Raw genomic sequence first — 18,051 nt, forward strand, 5'->3', positions numbered from 1 at the left:
GCGAACCTCTGGTTTTCTCCTCCTCAAGCTTTTCCTTTAACAATGTTTGGTTTGTGTGTGTGTGTGTGGGGGGGGAACCTTTATTTTTTTTAATATTTTCCAAATAGACCGTGAATTATGAGCAATCTGTAGCAGCATGAAAAGCTCTGAGGATGCCTGAAGTGGGAAGTGGACACAGCAGCGCCAGCGCATGCGGCTTCTCAGACAGGCCGTGTGCACTTGACAGAAACAGAAGGCGCCGGGCAATGGCGGTGGAAAGGCATGGGCGACGGATTTTCCCCACTTTCAGTGTCACGATTCGTGCTGGAGTACAGATCTCCTTTGAAAACCTGTACAGATTATTCGTGATGTTTTAAAAAATTAAGAGAATATAAGTCTCCCACTTCCAACAAACAAAACACACAAGGACGCTGTCTGCTTGGTCGGTTCAGACTCGTGAGACCGTGGACTGAGGAAGGCCGTCCCTGACCCTCCATGAATCAGACACATTCAAGGCCAAGCGCTGACCAGAGGAGGCGGATCTGGGGGCCTGGGGACAACCCCCATCCTCTGAGGGACGGTCCCAGTGCCCTCTGTCCACATGGGTAAGTCGTGGAACGGACCGAACCCGAGCGCGAGAAAAAATAAAAGCTACAGAACAAAAGCAGAAACTGCAAGCTATTTATTAACACATCTTCCAAATTACAATACAGTTCAAAACATATTTCTCAGCATGGAATCACACAAATGATACACACAAGAATACATTTTTTCCAACCATGTCACAACTGTTCTTCACATATATTCCTGATAAAGCTGTCACAGTGATTAGAGCAAAGTGAAAAATGGGGTAAAACAAGGCAACGTCATTTCCCGCAAATGTGTGTAGCGTTCAGTAGAAAACACGGAGTAGATCACCCAGAGGAAAGCAATTCGCTCAGCTCTTGATGTCTCAACTCCCACTGCGCGCCCCATAACCACAGCTTCAGACTCGACGCCGAGCTGGCCCAGACCAGCTCACAGCGATTAGCAACAAGGTTAGGAAGGGTCACAGTCAGCGAGAGCGGCAACAAAGCCAAACAAGCCGTCACCTCCCAGTGGAAGAAGAGGCACGCTACCACTACACTGAACCCATGCAAAAGAGGTCCTGCAAAAGTGGATAAAAACAGAGAAGGGGTGATTAATGGCACGGCCGGCGCAGGCTGCAGGACGCTGGCTTCCACGGGGCCCCAGCCCCTGAGTCGGACTGCAAAACAACAGAATCCAGATGTTACTCTCGCCAACCAAAGACCTGGAGGGACAAACCGTGAGTAAAACCTGTCAAAGCAAAGGTTTAGATGTAATCGAGTTGTCGACACAGCACAAAGATATTCATGGCACTGAGAGTGGAATTCTAAACGTTAACACTTGGACAGAGCAGCCAGGAAGGAGCGCCGTCACCAGATGAAGAAGCCGTCACCAGGGGAGACGGCAGGAGAAGAGAATGGACACCCAGCAATGGCAAGTGAAAGAAGGGGCCGCGCCTGAGGACGGTGGATGGTGGGTTTGGCAGGGAGACCCCCGAAGGAAGGAAGGAGGGTGCACAGCAGGCCTGGCTGACGTGGCCCAGACACTCAGCAGCAGAAGCGAGACCAGACTGGGAGCCCAGCAAAGAGAACCAACTCAAAAATGGGGTGGGGGGGCGGGGAGAGAAAAAAAATCAGATTTCAGGCTGTGTTGTTGGTGAACCTGAAAATTAAACAGTGGAATTAAAGCCTTAGAGTTAAAATCCTCACAAAGGAAGAACAATTCTGGATCCCATGCCTGTGAAAAGCAAAGCTGAATTATAAAAACAAATGATTATCTGCTCTTCAGTCAACAGTATAAATGTGTGTTGCATGCATGCGTGTTGCTTCAAAAACATAAATTATATACTCTAAGACAATACTGCAGACTGCACACAATTTAAATAGTCCTTTAAAAATCAGGTTCCATTACGTGCCCTTAAAATGAAAAATAGTTTAAAAGAAAATCATGCTAGCAAGAGGTCTACTTTCTAGAGTATATAAATGACTACATACAGAATATATTAAAACAGCACAACTGTTTGTCCACTCTGTGGAAAATATTAAAATTCAAAGACTACATCATGTTCCTTTTTAAAAGGCCTATATTTTTCTACATACCTTTCAAAATAAGTAAAACAAAACAGCAACACGAGGCCTTTTTACATTTTAGTTGGTGAGAAGTAAAAGCAAAAAGCAGCTTCTCACTAAAAGTACCTGCTCTGCCTCTGCCCATCTTAGTGAAAAGACTCCTACCAAAACACGGCACAGAAAAGAGCGAGTTAAGATTTTCTGCACCTTCTCTAGAAAGGGCAGCTTACACGTGTAAAACCAATGATCCTTCCCAACCACACGCTACCAGAAGGTATACCTGGGATCCAATATGAATCAGTGAGTTTTGTTTGGTTCTAGGACACAAAACCATGGGCACTTTAAATGAGAAAAATTAAATAGGTTGTAAAAAACCTTACACAAAATCCTTAGGATTTAATAGAAGTCAAGGCTGACTGCCTTTGGAGAGATCATATTTACCAATGTCCAAAATAATGCATCATTCACAAGTTTTAAGAAGAGTTGAGAAGGTTAATTGATAAAATGCTCATTAAATACAATGGAGTATCTAAATTTTCCCTCTATGGATGTAACTCCTGTGGCTTCCTTCATGGGGGGTGGGGGCATCTCCTGGTCCTATTTCGCCTCACCCACCCCCCTTCCCTCTGTTGGTTAATTCCCTTTTAGAATTCTGTCACTTAAAAACCCTGTAAAAAATCAAATACCTTTCAAGCACCCCACCCCCTCCCCCAACAAACAAAGAGAAAGGAGCTGGGCTGTGGGGGGACGGGGCAGGGCGGGGCCTCTAGCTGACTACAGGAAAGTGAAAGCAGCTCTACCGGGGTGTGAGGGAAGCCCAGAGACGCACCAGGAGAGCAAGGGCAGCGCGGGCCTGCGCCCGCCGGGGACACGCTTCTGGACAAGCGGCCCGCTGCCTCTCCAGGATCTAAGGGACAGAAGGGAGGACAGAAGCCCCCAAGAGCGGCTCTAGGTGCTCTGCACACAGACCTTGACCAAAACCTGACCGTCCCCAGGAGGGGACGACGAGCACATTGAGCTTACCTTCAATTAAACAACAAAGAAATTTTAAAAAATAAGAAAACAAAAGCCAAACAGAACAAAACAAAAACCAGAAGCCAAAAAAACACACAAAAGAACAAAAAAACAAAAAAAAAACAAAAAAAGAAAGTGACAGGTTCTCAAAACAACACGGCCTCAGTTCTCATCTACCCTCCACGCAAGCCAGCCAGGCCTCCTCCTGTCCAAGAGCCCGGCGGTCCACCGAGCCCAAGGGGCTGGGCCTGGCGCGGACGCCCCTCCTCCAGCCCGGGCCGCCAGCGGACATCTACCGAGCCCACCGTGCCCGCCGCCCGCCCGCAGGCCTCCCCACCAGACCGGCTGACTCCTGTGCAGAGCCAGCGTGTTAGAATAAAGCCTCTGATGGACCCTCGTTAGCACCCCTCCGTGCTACAACTCTCCTCGCCCCACTTCTAGGCTCCTTCTTCCCTCACCCTGGACACCTCCTCCCAGCCTCCTTCCAGCAACAAAGTCTGTTTGCATAATTAAGCCAAATGCCCTTTAAAAAAAAAGACCCCTTTGTGCAGGATCTAAGCTGTCACAATTCAGAAATGCTACAAAACCAAGCATAAACAATTGTTTATCCAGGACCTTTACAAATCATGAGAAGGAAGACCCCCAATTAGAAATAGTTATGATGACGCCCCCCTCCCCTCCCCCCGTCCCCTCCCCCGCCCTCCCCGGTGGGGAGAGGGCACGGACACCTACTTAGCATGCTGCCTGTCCAGAAAGGGGGGAACCCGCAATATTTCTTTTGGAAAAAAGAGACGATATTTCTCCTTAAGAAGGATATCAGTATAAGAATTTAACAAATGTGGCCAGACCAACGGTAGTGCAAGGTTATGCTCAGATAAGTAGCTAAGTGAGCTTCTGTTACAGCATAAGATCAAAACAAGATATAATGCAAAAAGAAAAAGCACCTCAGGTCCACACAGTCACCTACTGTCTTCACCTTATGAGATATACTGATATTTACTGGCTTCTTGAATTTGTGAACAAATAATACACAGGTCAGGATAAATGTATTGACTTACTACCATCTTTATAAAAATCGAATATACACACAAACACATCAACAGTTATGGAACTGCAGCCATTAAACTTTGATAAGACAACACAAAGGAACTAACAAATAGCTAAGATGCTGCTGAATTGAAAGCATTTCCAATAACATTTAGTTTTAAGAGGTCCATATTTACATGGTTGTTAACTGCTCCTGCATACCCTTTAAATGCATGATAACGAAAGAACAAAGATAATGGTTGCAGCAGATCTTCCAAGAGGGTTCAGCTCACCGTGGTCTGATTTCACTGCGAGAAGTGCACCAAAAATGGAAATAACGTTCCTTTCTAATTCTGCTTCTTTCTTTCCTTTTCCAGTTTCCCTCAAGGAAAGCAAAGCCTTTGTTCCCAGGCCTGGCTGGCACTAACAGAGCCCGTGCCCAGGGGCCGTGTGCATCAGGAAGCGACCGCGGGAAGCCTTTCTAACCAGTCCTTTCCGGAAGGCCCGGCTCGACTAGGCCTTTCAAGAACTTTCTATCAAGAGAAAGCTTACTTCTCTGTGTGCGTAGACTGTTACAGACACACACCTGTTCCGGGGCACCCCTGTCAGACTCAGACAACACAAAAACAGACCTTAAAGTAGCCATGAGGTCTGCCTTGAACAAAGGTGCCCAAATAGGATTCGTTTCTTACCACTAACTAGAAGAAAGTACGCCTGAATGGCTACTTTTCAGAGACAACATGCAGATTTTTAGCTTCACAGCCACAACACACTCAGACTATTTCAAAAAGCGGTCAAATTTTGTATACTCAGCTCACTGCGTCATTAAGTCCTCGGTGATAAAATAAGTCCATTAACTGTAAGCCTTCCTGCTGCCCAGGGCGGGGAAGTGGTGTGGGTCTCTCCTATGTGGTGCCTGCATGCTACCCAACTCACCACTTCAACGCGGCTCTCCGTGGACTGAGCTCCTAACCTGTGAACCCAACTTTATCTCTACCTGTGAGGACGGCGGCAGCGGCCACTGACCATCTGGATGCTCCGCCGGAGCACCCGGGGCCAGGCTGGCACACACCACCACCTCCCAAGGGTTAGGCAGGGGCTTTCTGGAGCACGGGTGGCCAGGCACCTCAGCTCAGGGGGGCGAGGGGGTGTTCTAGCGTGTTCTATGAGTGCCTATAGTTTCCCGGAACCGAAATCTTCTGAAGAGCAGTCATCAACACCCACCTTCACATTCCAGACTCACTCCTAGCACACGGTACCACAGTGGAATCAATGCTACAGGAAGTCTCACAGGGTCTGAAATGCTCTTCTCTGGTTCTGGTAACTTAATTTGAAAAAGTAATACAAAATTTCAACTGTGAAAATAAGAAGATACAAGTTCACGTGACCTGTGTCTTAGCTCCCAAGAGAAGGCTGAGAAGGAGGGACGCCTTGCTGCAGGGGGGGGCTGCCTGCTCACATCTGGTCCTCGCTGGGCTAACCAGACGCATTAACCGGTGGTAACAGGCTTCTATTTCCCTTAATTCCATTAATAAATCTCACAGGAAATCTTAGGTATAAAATATAGCTAAAAAGTCTGAGTATGCCCCGGTATCATTTGCTCAACTAGTTCAGGTCCACATTAGAATCAATCCAAAATAGTGAAACTCCTTCATGAGCAGAAATACAATAAGGCACTTTTTTCCACATTTGCCCAGAATGAATTTTACTACAGATGACTTTAAGGGGAGGAAGCGTCTCTCACCTGAAGGAGCCTACCCAGCATCCCAGAGACACACTGCGCCACACGCCACGGAGAACGACAAGCCAGCGCAAACATCCCCTCGCTCTCGGGTCCACTGAAGGACAGCGCAGCCCCTGCTCAAAAGGCCTTCAAAAAAGAAAATCTTAATCACAGATTGCCCAAGAATGTTCTATATGCGTCACAGAGCCGGTGACATGAATATGCCACTTGGGGCTGCACTTAAAAAGAGGAAAAAACCAAACAGGCCTGCGAAAGCTTCAGGCTGTCCTACCCTCCTCACCTGGCAGGTATGCTACGCTCGCCTAGCAGGGAGCCCAGCGAGGGCTGGAGGTGAGGGCATCCGGACACCTGCGCTCAGCCTGGGGGCGTGTGACGACGCCCAGCAGCACTTCCGCCGCATTCAGAACGAGTATAAAAGGGGGCGCTCCCTTTGGAACTAGGACTATACAGTTGGCGCTTTTGGAGTATTTACAAGAAGCAGAATCGGCCACACAATTGGCACCACTCCCAACCACCCTCATACCCTGCTTTCCAGGATATGCAACTGCCAATCATAATCACCCGAATTTTAACCTACGTTTTTACAAGAGCCTTTTGAGGGCTTTCTGAGACGGTAAAACAAGTGAAGCTGGTTGAGAAAACGCTCATCTAGCCTGCACTGAAGATAAGTGCAACCATTATCAAATATTCTTTGCTGTGAAAACTACTGAGAATTTGTGACGTTAATGTCTTTACTCACTCTAAGTCGCTGTAATCGATCATACATAAGATCACGAAGAACGAAGTCTACATGCATTGTAAGCACTTTGAAAACATGAGAAAGCGAAACCTGTAGTTCTTTGTGGTGACAAGAGAATGTGAAGCGATCTAACACCGAGTCGAGTCTGCCGCGTCCCGTAAGGTCAGCTCTTCTGGAATCAGTGCTGGGCCGCTGGGCGCTCCGGACGACAGCCACGCAGGGCTGCGGACGGAGAGACCTAAGCTCGCGGGGCTCTGCGCAGCAGCTCCCGGGAAGAAATTCCACAGCGCGTGTGCAGCGTTACGGTCAGGCTCTCCTGCCAGAAATCACTCAACAATCAGGGCCACATTTATGTGGGACAAATCTATCATATGCCTGTGGGGATTTAAAGAAACAGTGACCATTAGGCTACCTGTGCACATCAGCAGCCACGGGATCAAGCGGAAGAAACATGCAGACTGACAGAGAGGATCCACCACACCCGGGGTGACCACCCACGTCACAGGAGGCGGCGGCGCGTCTCCGCAGAGACAGACAGCAGGTGGCAGCACAGACTCCTCCCATCTCCCACCTGTCACCAGGGGCTCCAAGGCTACCTGTGGAACTTCTGCTGAAACGCTAACGCATGGGCGGGTTCCTTGAACTTGGCTATGGCTTTCCGCTGCTGGGGAAGCATCTGTAAACTCTGAAGGAAGATGACAGAAACACTTTAGAATCCTGTTGTATGGGGTGTAATATACATATAACATACATACATACATACATTCATACATACATTCATTCATTCATTCATTCATTTTTATACATCAGATTTAATGCAAAATTTGAGTCCAGGCTGACACTTAGATCACTAAAACAAACTAATTCTACCTCCCTGGCAATTTTTTGTAATCTATCCAGATCATCTATCCAGCAACAGTGCTTCGCTAAGTCACTGCCCTGAGCAGCAGTCGTTCGTGTCCTCACAGCTTGGTGTTAAGACCTTCCTTCCATCAGGGGGCTTCCCTGGTGGCACAGTGGTTAAGAATCCACCTGCCAATGCAGGGGACACACGTTCGAGCCCTGATCTGGGAAAAGCCCACATGCCGCGGAGCAACTAAGCCCACGAGCCACAGCTACTGAAGCCCGCGTGCCTAGAGCCCGTGCTCCACAACCAAGAGTAGCCCCTGCCCACCGCAACTAGAGAAAGCCCGCGCGCAGCAACGAAGACCCAACGCAGCCAAAAATAATATATATATATATATATATATACACATATAGACCTTCCATCATTTGCCCTGTCAGCCACCCAGTCTTCTCTCTAAACCTTCCTGGGGAGGCCCAGGACAGGTGTCCTTGGAGAGTTACTTTCTGCTTTCACATCTTCCTGTCAGGCGATTTTCCACGGGGCCCTCAGTAAGCTTTTTAAAAGCACAATACTCATCATACAGGAGGAACTGCTGTAAGGCAACGGGACCCCACGGTCGGAGTGGGTAGTTATCTCCTAATTATCACTGGGGTAAATTAAGGGTTTCATATATGTAGGTGGGCCACAGTGAGGGGCAGCTGTGTCTGTGGCAGCCATCAGCATAATTTGGTCACAGTCTGTGCTTTAAAAAGTCTGAGAGAAGCGGCATCTTAAATTAAACCTTTAGGGGACTTCCCTGGCGGTCCAGTGGTTAAGCCTTCACCTTCCAATGCAGCGGGTGCGGGTTTGATCCTTGGTCGGGGAGCTAAGATCCCACATGCCTCGCAGCCAAAAAACCCAAAACATAGAAGCAATACTGTAAGAAATTCAATAAAGACTTTAAAAATGGTCCACATCAAAAAAAACCTTAAAAAGAAAATTAAATCTTTAGGATTTGAAACAACCATTCCTGAGGCTACTATTTGCAGTAAAAACCAAGTGAGTTCATGAAGAAGATGGATCCATCAAGTGAAGAGACTGGTGCAGGGACAGCGAACTTTCACCTGGTCCTCCCTCACACTTGCCCTGAGGACAAGGGGCAGCTCTGTGCTTCCCCGAGGCCTGGGGACGTAGGATCCTAGGATTCGGGAGGGATGCGCCAGAGGAGAATTCGGATTTCTCAGCCGGTCCCACTCTCCGGAGTCTGATCCTTCTCAAGCATTTTGGTGACTTGCCATGTGTGTCTGCGGCAATGAGCAAAGTGGCAGGGGGGCCTTGCTACCACGGGGACACAGCCTGAGGAAGTAGCAGAGGACTCAGTGGCAGGGAACCGTCTGCTGTGTCTGGGCTTCTGTCCAGTGACGTTTAACAGCCAGAAAAAATATCTAATGGTAAAACACAACCCTTTAGAAGTGTTTACACACGTGGCTGTTTCATTTTAAAGCATTTGTTCAAAGACCTACAACAAAAGCACATAGCCAAAATATCAGTTCCTTGAAATACGTTCAAACAAGGTAAACTGGGGGCTTCCCTGGTGGCGCAGTGGTTGAGAGTCCGCCTGCCGACGCAGGGGACGCGGGTTCGTGCCCCGGTCCGGGAAGATCCCACATGCCGTGGAGCGGCTGGGCCCGTGAGCCATGGCCGCTGAGCCTGTGCTCCGCAACGGGAGAGGCCACAGCAGTGAGAGGCCCGTGTACCGCAAAAAAAAAGTATACTGTATATGAAATAAGCACTCTCCATTTTAGTAAACACAGAACTCCCATGAGTAAAACATGACCAGGAGAGCGCTAAAAAAATATTCTTTCCAAAAAGTTGCTTTTCAGTGCTTCACACAGAAATAAACAGTTTCAAGTCTCCATATTACATGGCACTAAGGTTTACACACAGGCTCCCCTCGGAGGAGCAGTCAGATAGTCTGGGGCACATCACCAACCAGACCCGGACCAGTGCAAGGACCAGGCCCGGAGGTGACAGAGGCAGCCACTAGGCTGCAGTGAGCTCCGTCTGCCTGGTTTTCTGAAGCCAGTTCAGTAGATACTAGAGTTTTCCTCTTCTTTCAGATATAAAAACCAGACGCAAAAGATTTTTCTTGATGATTTCACTTATCATTAAGTTAACTGGACAAGTAAAGCTCAGCAACCTGGTCTTTAATTAATGCCATCAATTAACTTCTCTTGGATACACTGTCAGCATGCGGCTTTTCTGGCCTCTCAAATTCGTTACTTGACAAAGACCTGTTTTCTCTGCCAGCCCCCGCTTTCGGCTCACGCCCACTCTGTGCCTTATCCTTGAACGATCTCCAGCTGCTGAAGCTCTTCTGGAACTGCTCCTGAAGAGAAAATGCAAGAGGAAATGCCGTGCTGTCCTGTCACCACCAGAGGAGGCCAGAGAAGAACGTGGGTAAGAGCCAGCTTCAAGCCCAGGTCCAACCCAAGCACTGCAGCAGAACCTCCCGCCAGGCCCTGCTTTCTGATTCCATCTCAGGCGCCTCAGGCACCCTTTTCCTCTTCCGGCCACGTGGCCGCAGTGCTCGAGGGCGCTGGGGTGTAGGCACAGCTCCATTTCTTCATGAACTGCGGCCAGCACTGTGGCAGTTCTTACCACAAGACTTAGGAGAACTTAACCTAAACTTATTTTGTCCAAAACTACAAAAATCGCTCGATTAGGAACAGACAAGAAAAAACTAACTTGTTATGATACCACAAGTGATTATCCACACTCTACAATTCACAGATGGAATCTGGATTTTGAAAATACTACGCTCTTCTTTTGAGAAAAAGCATGTCAAGATGTCATTTCCTCTGGGTGATTTCACAATGTGGAATGAAGGCATGAAGCTTCCTCTTTACCATTTACCAATTTATAAGGTAAGAGGTAAGAAGATAGCTTATCTGTATCTAAGTGGTTTAAAGCTCAATTTGATTGAGAAGGTATCAATCAAGAGAGCATAAACTTTCAATGAAATTTTTTTTTAATATTCACTTATTTATTGGCTGCGTCAGGTCTTAGTTGCGGCATGCAGGATCAGTTCTCAATAGTCAACAAAAGTAATAACACTGTCTTAAAATTTGTTTTCTGTCTGTTCCCCTTTATTGACATTTCTGCACCCTTTTCCAAAAAACAAAACCTATTTTCAGATATAACACTGAATTGCTAAAACTGTCAATATTCAACCATTTCTGACCTACCAAAATGACAAGTATTAGCGATCACTTTATTGCGAAGAGAGGAAAAGACGCTGTCCACTAATAAGCTAAAAACTTATTATGATCACCAGCTTCTACTTTGAAAATATGTGCTTCTGCTAATCAGTAGCCCATTTCCAAATAATTAAACACTTCAATTCACCCAGAATGAACGAAGAGTTAAACTTTGTCTCCAGTCTACACACTCACTCTGACCCCGCCCCATCTCCCCCACAAATATGGTACTGGCCCTCGGAGAGACAGGCTAACTTGCCCACGCCCACCCTGATATACTTCTCATTTTTCAGAGACAAGACATCTGCAGAAAACTTGAGAATAACTGTGCTACTATAAGTAGCAAAACACCTGTTAAAATACTCCTTTAGCTGGCCGCTTCCTTTGTTTATATTCAGCCATCCCATTCAGGGCCATCTGACTGAACTGCCACAAGGCACTACATTAACAGTAGAAGAGCTGTGACAACCCACAATTTAAAGTCCAGAAAAATGTCCATGCTGTTCAGAACCTTGGCCGTTTTTTCCCTGATTAGGAAAAGTTCTTCCTCTTTCTAGAAAGAGCTTGTGTTCATGTCCATGTATACTAATAAATTACAATATTATGGGGATTCTTTCTTTTTTTTTTAACATCTTTATTGGAGTATAATTGCTTTACATTGTTGTGTTACTTTCTGCTGTATAACAAAGTGAATCAGCTATACATATACTTATATCCCCATATGAATGTTAAGGGGATTCTGAAATGATTCTGCAGTCCTGAAAATCAATTAAACTATTCTCCCACTCTGGCCAACAGTTCCCAGCACCTTCAGGAATCAACCTAAAGCCAAAAATGATATTGATATTAGTTGTTTTAAACAAGTGAAGTTGCTCAAACAAGAGCCCCACTGATCAATCATTAGACATCTACTCTCTCGGGCTCCACCCCAGACCTGGTAAGACACCCTGGGTTGGGCCCAGCCTCCAGGGACAGCTTGGGAACCATCGAGGGACACGTACCAGGTCTTCCTTTCTCACGCAATGGCACCTGCACGTGGTGGTGGCAGCTGGCCTATGCCCATTAAATCTTTCCTTCTCCAGCCTCGCAGCCGGGCTCCTCGAGCCAGTCCTCGGGCAGCATGGCGCAGGATCCCTTCATTCTGGACCCTTTCTGCACGCAGCCCACCCGACCCTCTCGCTGGTGACGGGGCAGCGTCTCAGGCCACTTCTCGCGGAAATCGACGACTCCTCCAGTGCCTGTTCATATTGAACTAATCATCGCAGCGTGTGTGGTCTTTTTTGATGCCGATTCTGTTTTTTCCTCGAGTCCTGTGTTGGGGCTTCTTGTGTCCACGGCGTAAGTGCTGTTCTTTCTGCTCTGATACAGTTTAAAGACATCCTGAGGCCCTCCTCTTCCACACTCACCTTCATCTTGTACAAACGTGTCCTGCAGGTAAGAGCCCGTGTCTTATCACATGGTCTGCCTGGAATCCTCTTTTTTCTTTTGGGATTATTTACAACAGTGTTTTCAGAACTTTGTGTGCGAGCCTCCAATTAACAGTTTTTCCCATTACGGTTTCAGATCATGCGGCCATGCCTATATTTTCTTTAAACCTCGTGATGTCGGTTTTCAGAAAGTCTACATTTGACTATGCCTGGTGTTTTCCTTCCCAAACGTCCTGAACTTCAAAATGACTGAACTGCTTTCACTGAGATCCCAGCTTTCTCCACGTCACCCACCAGACATCCCTGGTCAGTCAGAACCAGACGCAAAGAAGGTAAGATGGTCTCATCCCAGAAGGCGATATGTTCTAACGTGACCCCAACTTACACGACTGCTCAAAAGGGCTCCCCCTCACTGGGCGGCCCAAGATACCCACCAGAATGAGGGCTTTCCAAGTGTCTGGTTCCCTGGAACTACCGCATTGGGAGCTTGGCAAACTTGGTGGGTCCCGGACAGCCTCTCCTCAGCAGCCTGAAGCGAACCCCCCAGAGGACTCTGCTCTGGGACAACAGGCCGCCTTTCGAGAGCACACGCTTTCCCCCTCAATGGCATGTGGAGGCTTCCATGTTTCTTCCATTCCCCCTTCCGGGTGACGCCAGGGAACAGTGAAAGGGGTAGGAGACAGCGTTTGCAAGCTTGTGTGGTTCGTGAGACTCACGTAGGTGAAGTACTTGGTTGGGAAGCTGCACACCAATAAACGGCAGACCTGGGACCAAAACCGAAGCCCTCTCTCAAAGCCCGACACTTGCTGCCGCACTGCCGCGTCCCGGAGGGCCCGGCAGCTTCGAGAATGAGCCGCCATGGCCACTCCGGTCACTCGGGCTCTCGGTTTAGCGACTACCTTCCAGGGTTGTTGGAGAAATCAGGAAAGAAGCCAGGGAAAAGTGAACAGCACAGTGCCAGGCACGTGTTGGCCTAATCTAAGCCTCAGCCGTTGTTACTGCCGTTGCTCATGGCCAGCGCCCGCCTTTTTATTTTAGGAAAATACTTTTATTTTTACACCGTGGAATTTCATTTCTCTATAGGATAACACAGTTTTCTTAACAGTTTTGGGTAAAATCCCTCAAACAGGGAAATAAGGATAACTAAGCAAAGAGGCTCAGAAGTTATAACTACCTTACTTCCTGACCCTAAGAGTTAATTCGACTTCAGTCTTCCGGAACGCAGCGGGAGGCCGCTCTGGGGGAACATGCGCCGGTCACCGGAGGGGCACCTGCGCGAGACTCACCTGTCTGTGGAGCCCCCATGCCCCGCACAAGTCAGCCTCCCGGAGCCCCACGTGCACCCAGCCGGCCCCTCCCTTCCCTAAGAGCAAGACCCCCCCCAGTGTCCGGGCAGAACCTTCTTTCTGATTCTTTCCCTATCACTGCTAGAGAGTACCAGGTGGGCTTATTCTCACTGCACCCTCTCACCTGAAACTCTCAAACACGCTGCGATGCTTCCTGTGTCATTTCTACCACTGGTCAGAACACTTCTACAAAATTCTATCATTTTTCCTTATTCTGTCAGGGAGACTACAGATAAATGTCTTTAAAAAGGACTCTTTAGAGAGGCTTATGAGAACAGGTTAAGGGGACAGCACACTAACCGGGGAGTGACGCCGCCACGGAAAACAAGCAGAGCTGACGTGCTGTTACTGCCGTTCCCATAATTAAAGGCCCAAAGGAACCGGCCTTCCTGGTCCAGACACCACCTCTTGCTGTTACACTAAGTGAACGCCAGGTGGCACCACAGCCCAGCCCACCAGAGACTTGACACACGTTTCTTCCTCAGCCAGCGCGGCGGGCCGGGAGGCCTGGGTCCCCTAACCCTCCCTCTGAAGTGCACTTATACTTAAACCACAATGAAGTCTTGTTATAAACGCCTTTAAAAAATTTATACCTAGCAATATTATTCTTTAGCTATCTAATGCTGGCAGAAGCTTGCTATCGACAGATCAGTTTGTTTCCGGATGCGCAGGCTCAGCGGCCATGGCTCACAGGCCCAGCCGCTCCGCGGCATGTGGGATCCTCCCGGACCGGGGCATGAACCCGCGTCCCCTGCACTGGCAGGCGGACTCTCAACCACTGGGCCACCAGGGAAGCCCTGTTTGTTTTTAAATTGAGTAACTCAGCACTTTGTGAATGCGGTGCTTAAAAATCTATAAACTCTCCCTCAAAACCATTCCACGGAACTAAGTAAGACTGGCAAGAAACGAGAGCTCTGCTTTTTGCTCCCTGGGATGGACGAACATGCCCTACTAGTAAGTGCCAGATCCATCCATCACCCTCGGGGATTCTTTACGGTGGCCTTTTCAGGGTACCTGATGTAACTCAGAAAACACCACTCTCATTTTCCTATCTTCCTCTCCCTTTCGAGTTAAGAGAAGCCCTTAAAACACTTGGCATTGTTTTTGCCTGGCTTTAAGTGCCCTCAGTTAAACTTTACTTAACACAATGATCTCTAATCCTTCTTTCCAGAACAGGAGAAAAAAAAATAAAAAAGGCAAATGGGAGGAAAGACGGCCCCCAAAATGCAGAACTCAAAATTCAGTTTTTAAGATGGATAAAACCAAGGTTAGGTGTTTTAGCAGTGGCTCCAAGCTAACTTCTGCAGGGCAGTCAACCTCACGCAGTGCTGTAAGCAGCAAGAGCACTGCCCTTCACACTTCTTGAAAACTGAATCACATTCAAGGATGCTCAAGAGAATTATCAAGACTACGTAGGAAGAAGCAAAGCCCAGAAAATGAGCCGGTCACACGTGGAAAGCAACAGTGCTACCACTTCCCACCCAAACACAGACACCAGGAACACGAGGCCCCAGAGAACAGACTGGACTAGGCCCCAGGTCTTTAACTCCAGGATCCCTGGTGAACTGTGATTTGACCCCAAGTTTTCAACCGCCATTTGTTTGAGAATCCACTCAGGATAACCATATTTTAATTTATCGTAATTTAACCATATTTCAATGCATCGTAAGTTCTCTAATGCCAGTTCTGTTCCTGCAAATTAATCCGTGTTATGACGGACTGTCCAAGGACAACTCTCCTTGGCCATGAGCTTAATGCCTCTTGATGACTGACAAGCCGCTCCTGACCATACAGCTGGAAAACTGACCCTCCTAAAAACAGAAGCCACAGCCTCTGGCTAACGTTTCACTATTACATACACATGAAAACTAAGCTTAACCATCTCTGAGAATCCAAGGATGAAGGCAGAAGTAGTTAAACCTAAACAACGAAACCATCTCAGAAGGGCTTCCATCTACACCTCACTCTTGTCAACACTCAATGGTAGACGAAGGCTTAAAATACACTAAAAATTAATGTATTGTACTTAATGTAATTAATGTAATGTACTTGTGTCAACTCTGTTTCCCCATGAAGCAAGAGACCTTAAAAGAAAGCACTCTGTGCTGTGTTCTTTTTTTTTTGGCCATGCTGCTTTCGGGACCTTAGTTCTCCCCGACCAGGGACCAAACCTGTGCCCCCTGCAGTGCAACCACTGGACCACCAGGGAAGTCCCCTTTCTGTGCACTTTTTACTCAGAAATCTAACATTCACATCCACGTCCTACGATTTGCATCAAACATCCTTCCCAAGCGCTCCAGCCTCAGACATGGGTCCTGGCGCAGGATGGAGGGCTGTGCTGCTCGGGGGGGTGGGCGTAGGGGGGTTGCGGGGGCGGGCGGGAGGCGGGGAGCTGGCAGGAAAGGCCAGAGTTGGGGACTACAGACACGCTGCTCAAGGAAAACCAGGTCTACCCACTGTGCTGGTTTGCCTCCAGGGCTCTAGAGGCTGGAGCAATCAGGGATTTCAGTGGCAATTTTTGTTTACAACACAACTGGAGACCCATCTGCAGCCAGCTCGGCAGAGATCTTCACGCATTTAGAATTAGCCAGTTTAAAAATTAAGAGACCAAAATATAGTCCACATTATTTCACATTTGTAAAGTCTAAAGCAAGTTCCACAGGTGTTAACATGTGAGGCTATTTCTGAAAATGAAGGTCAAAAGGCTAGATACTTTAAAATGTTAAAATTGTTACACACAAAACAAGTGTGTGATAGAGCAAAAAGGTTGTGTGTTTGGGCGCATATAAGAACTTTAGGATAATATGAGGGTTTCAAAGGACAATCTGTTCGGCTAGAATAACTATTTCATAAGGTTTCTGAGCACCTGATAATTTCCAAGTAATCTAAGCCTAAGGCAAAGTTCTGGCATCAAGTGTGCACAGCAGATAAAATACTTGTCCTTCTTCTCAAGAGTACTGTTTTACCATGAAGTAACCAACACAAAGGGATCTTAAATGAAGAAATAACCGAGTCTTGGGAAGGACAAAGGGCACAGACAGAACGGGCCCCAGGTGACCCACCTGAATGGGTCCTACTGACATCAGCAGGCTCTTCAGCTGGGCGTCAGTAGTGGAGGAAGAAAGCCCTTCAACAGACACGACGCAGGGCTGAGGCTTGCACTCCACCACCCGGAGATTCTGCTTGTTCGGCATCAGGCGGCCCCGGCCCATCGCACCTGCCATTCCCCGGCCTCTCCCGTGCATGATGACCTGGCAGCAACAAAAGGAACTATTCAAGGTTGAAGCTCGGGGCTTTTTTCACAGCTACTAAGATACAAAAGTGAACACATCAGAATCCATTAAAATACACCGTGAACGACAGGACCTTCTGTGGTTTTTATCCACTATCAGAAAAGGGTTTAATGTCTAAATAAGACCACAGTACCCAGCAAACTGGAGTAAAAGAAAAGGAAGGAAAAGGAAGCAGCAAAGTCTGCACCTATCTTGGTGCCAAGCATGGTACTAGGTAGGCACTTTCTGTGCTACCATCATCCTGTAGACGAAGCAGCAGGATCACAGGGGTTCAGAAACCTGCCGCGAGTAACACAAAGGTCTGGGTCCAGTCCTTAACGGCCCCGGAGCCCAAATTTCTCCCACTGTATCACAGGCAAACCCAGCGGGGACCAGGGGACTGTGTATGGTGCTCCCCACAGCCGCCTCCCTGTCACTGCAAGCCACAACACTACGTACCCTGGAGGGCAGATTCTGCAGCAGGAGTCTCCCACTGGCTGCACCACTGCACATTACACTCCTCTGCAGGGCTTTCAAAACAAAACCAAAAACCCAAACTACAACGACTGAGTGCCCCTGTCCCCCACCGAAATTACAACAGCACTGGCCTAAGGTAGGACCCAGACCTTAGCATTTTTTAAAGCCGTCCAGGGCTCAAAACCACTGTTCTGGGATCTTTTAAACAAGAAGGAACCGCTGAGCTTTCCCGTCTTTTCTAATCCGGAAAGTAGATAAAGCGCCAGTGCCCCCAGACCAGGACAGCAGTGAAACGCAGACGCGGATGTGACTGGGCTCACTGCGCTTTCCAGACGTCCTGCCCCACTCTGCCCGAGAGTCGGGTAGAAAGAGCCAAAAATGACCTCCCGCCCCATCACAGAGAAGGGCACAGAGGAAGGCAGACAGAAATCAGAATGGAACCTTAGTACATGAATGGGTGCCACATAAAGGGAAACTGAGAGAAGAACACAACACTTCGGAACACTCCACAGGAGGCGACACGACTACTCCTGTGAAGTGAGTTCCCAGAGTGCAAAAGGGCATTTCAAGAGAAGTCACATGGGAAAACACCATCAAAAAGTGCAAGTTTCACTGCCTGGAAACCAGCAGTGTGTTCTGTAACATTAATAACAACATTCTCTACCGAGTGCTGGCTCACATTCCAGGTATCTTCTTATAAAACCCTCGCAAGAGCCCAAATAAGCCAGGAAAGATTACTGTCCTCACTTTTATAGGAGAGTAACCTGAGGCTGAGGATGAAGAAACACGAGGGCTTTATCTGTGTG

At 47.9% G+C, this 18,051-nt stretch overlaps 1 protein-coding gene across 11 annotated transcripts in view; it reads right to left on the minus strand.

Moving 5' to 3' along the window:
* Window positions 1–653: 653 nt before the first annotated feature.
* Window positions 654–18,051, minus strand: part of RBM33 (RNA binding motif protein 33) — a 117,328-nt gene continuing 99,930 nt past the window's right edge. For all 11 annotated transcript variants that reach the window (XM_049714620.1, XM_049714619.1, XM_049714615.1 and 8 more), the window contains 3 exons: window positions 16,559–16,747; window positions 7,234–7,322; window positions 654–7,012 (listed from right to left, as the gene is read on the minus strand). In XM_049714620.1, the coding sequence (XP_049570577.1) occupies window positions 6,964–7,012; window positions 7,234–7,322; window positions 16,559–16,747 (327 nt within the window). In that variant the 3' untranslated portion in view covers window positions 654–6,963. The remainder of the gene's footprint in view (window positions 7,013–7,233; window positions 7,323–16,558; window positions 16,748–18,051) is intronic.

This window comes from Orcinus orca, chromosome 9 (genome assembly GCF_937001465.1).
Source record: "Orcinus orca chromosome 9, mOrcOrc1.1, whole genome shotgun sequence".
NCBI lineage: Eukaryota > Metazoa > Chordata > Mammalia > Artiodactyla > Delphinidae > Orcinus > Orcinus orca.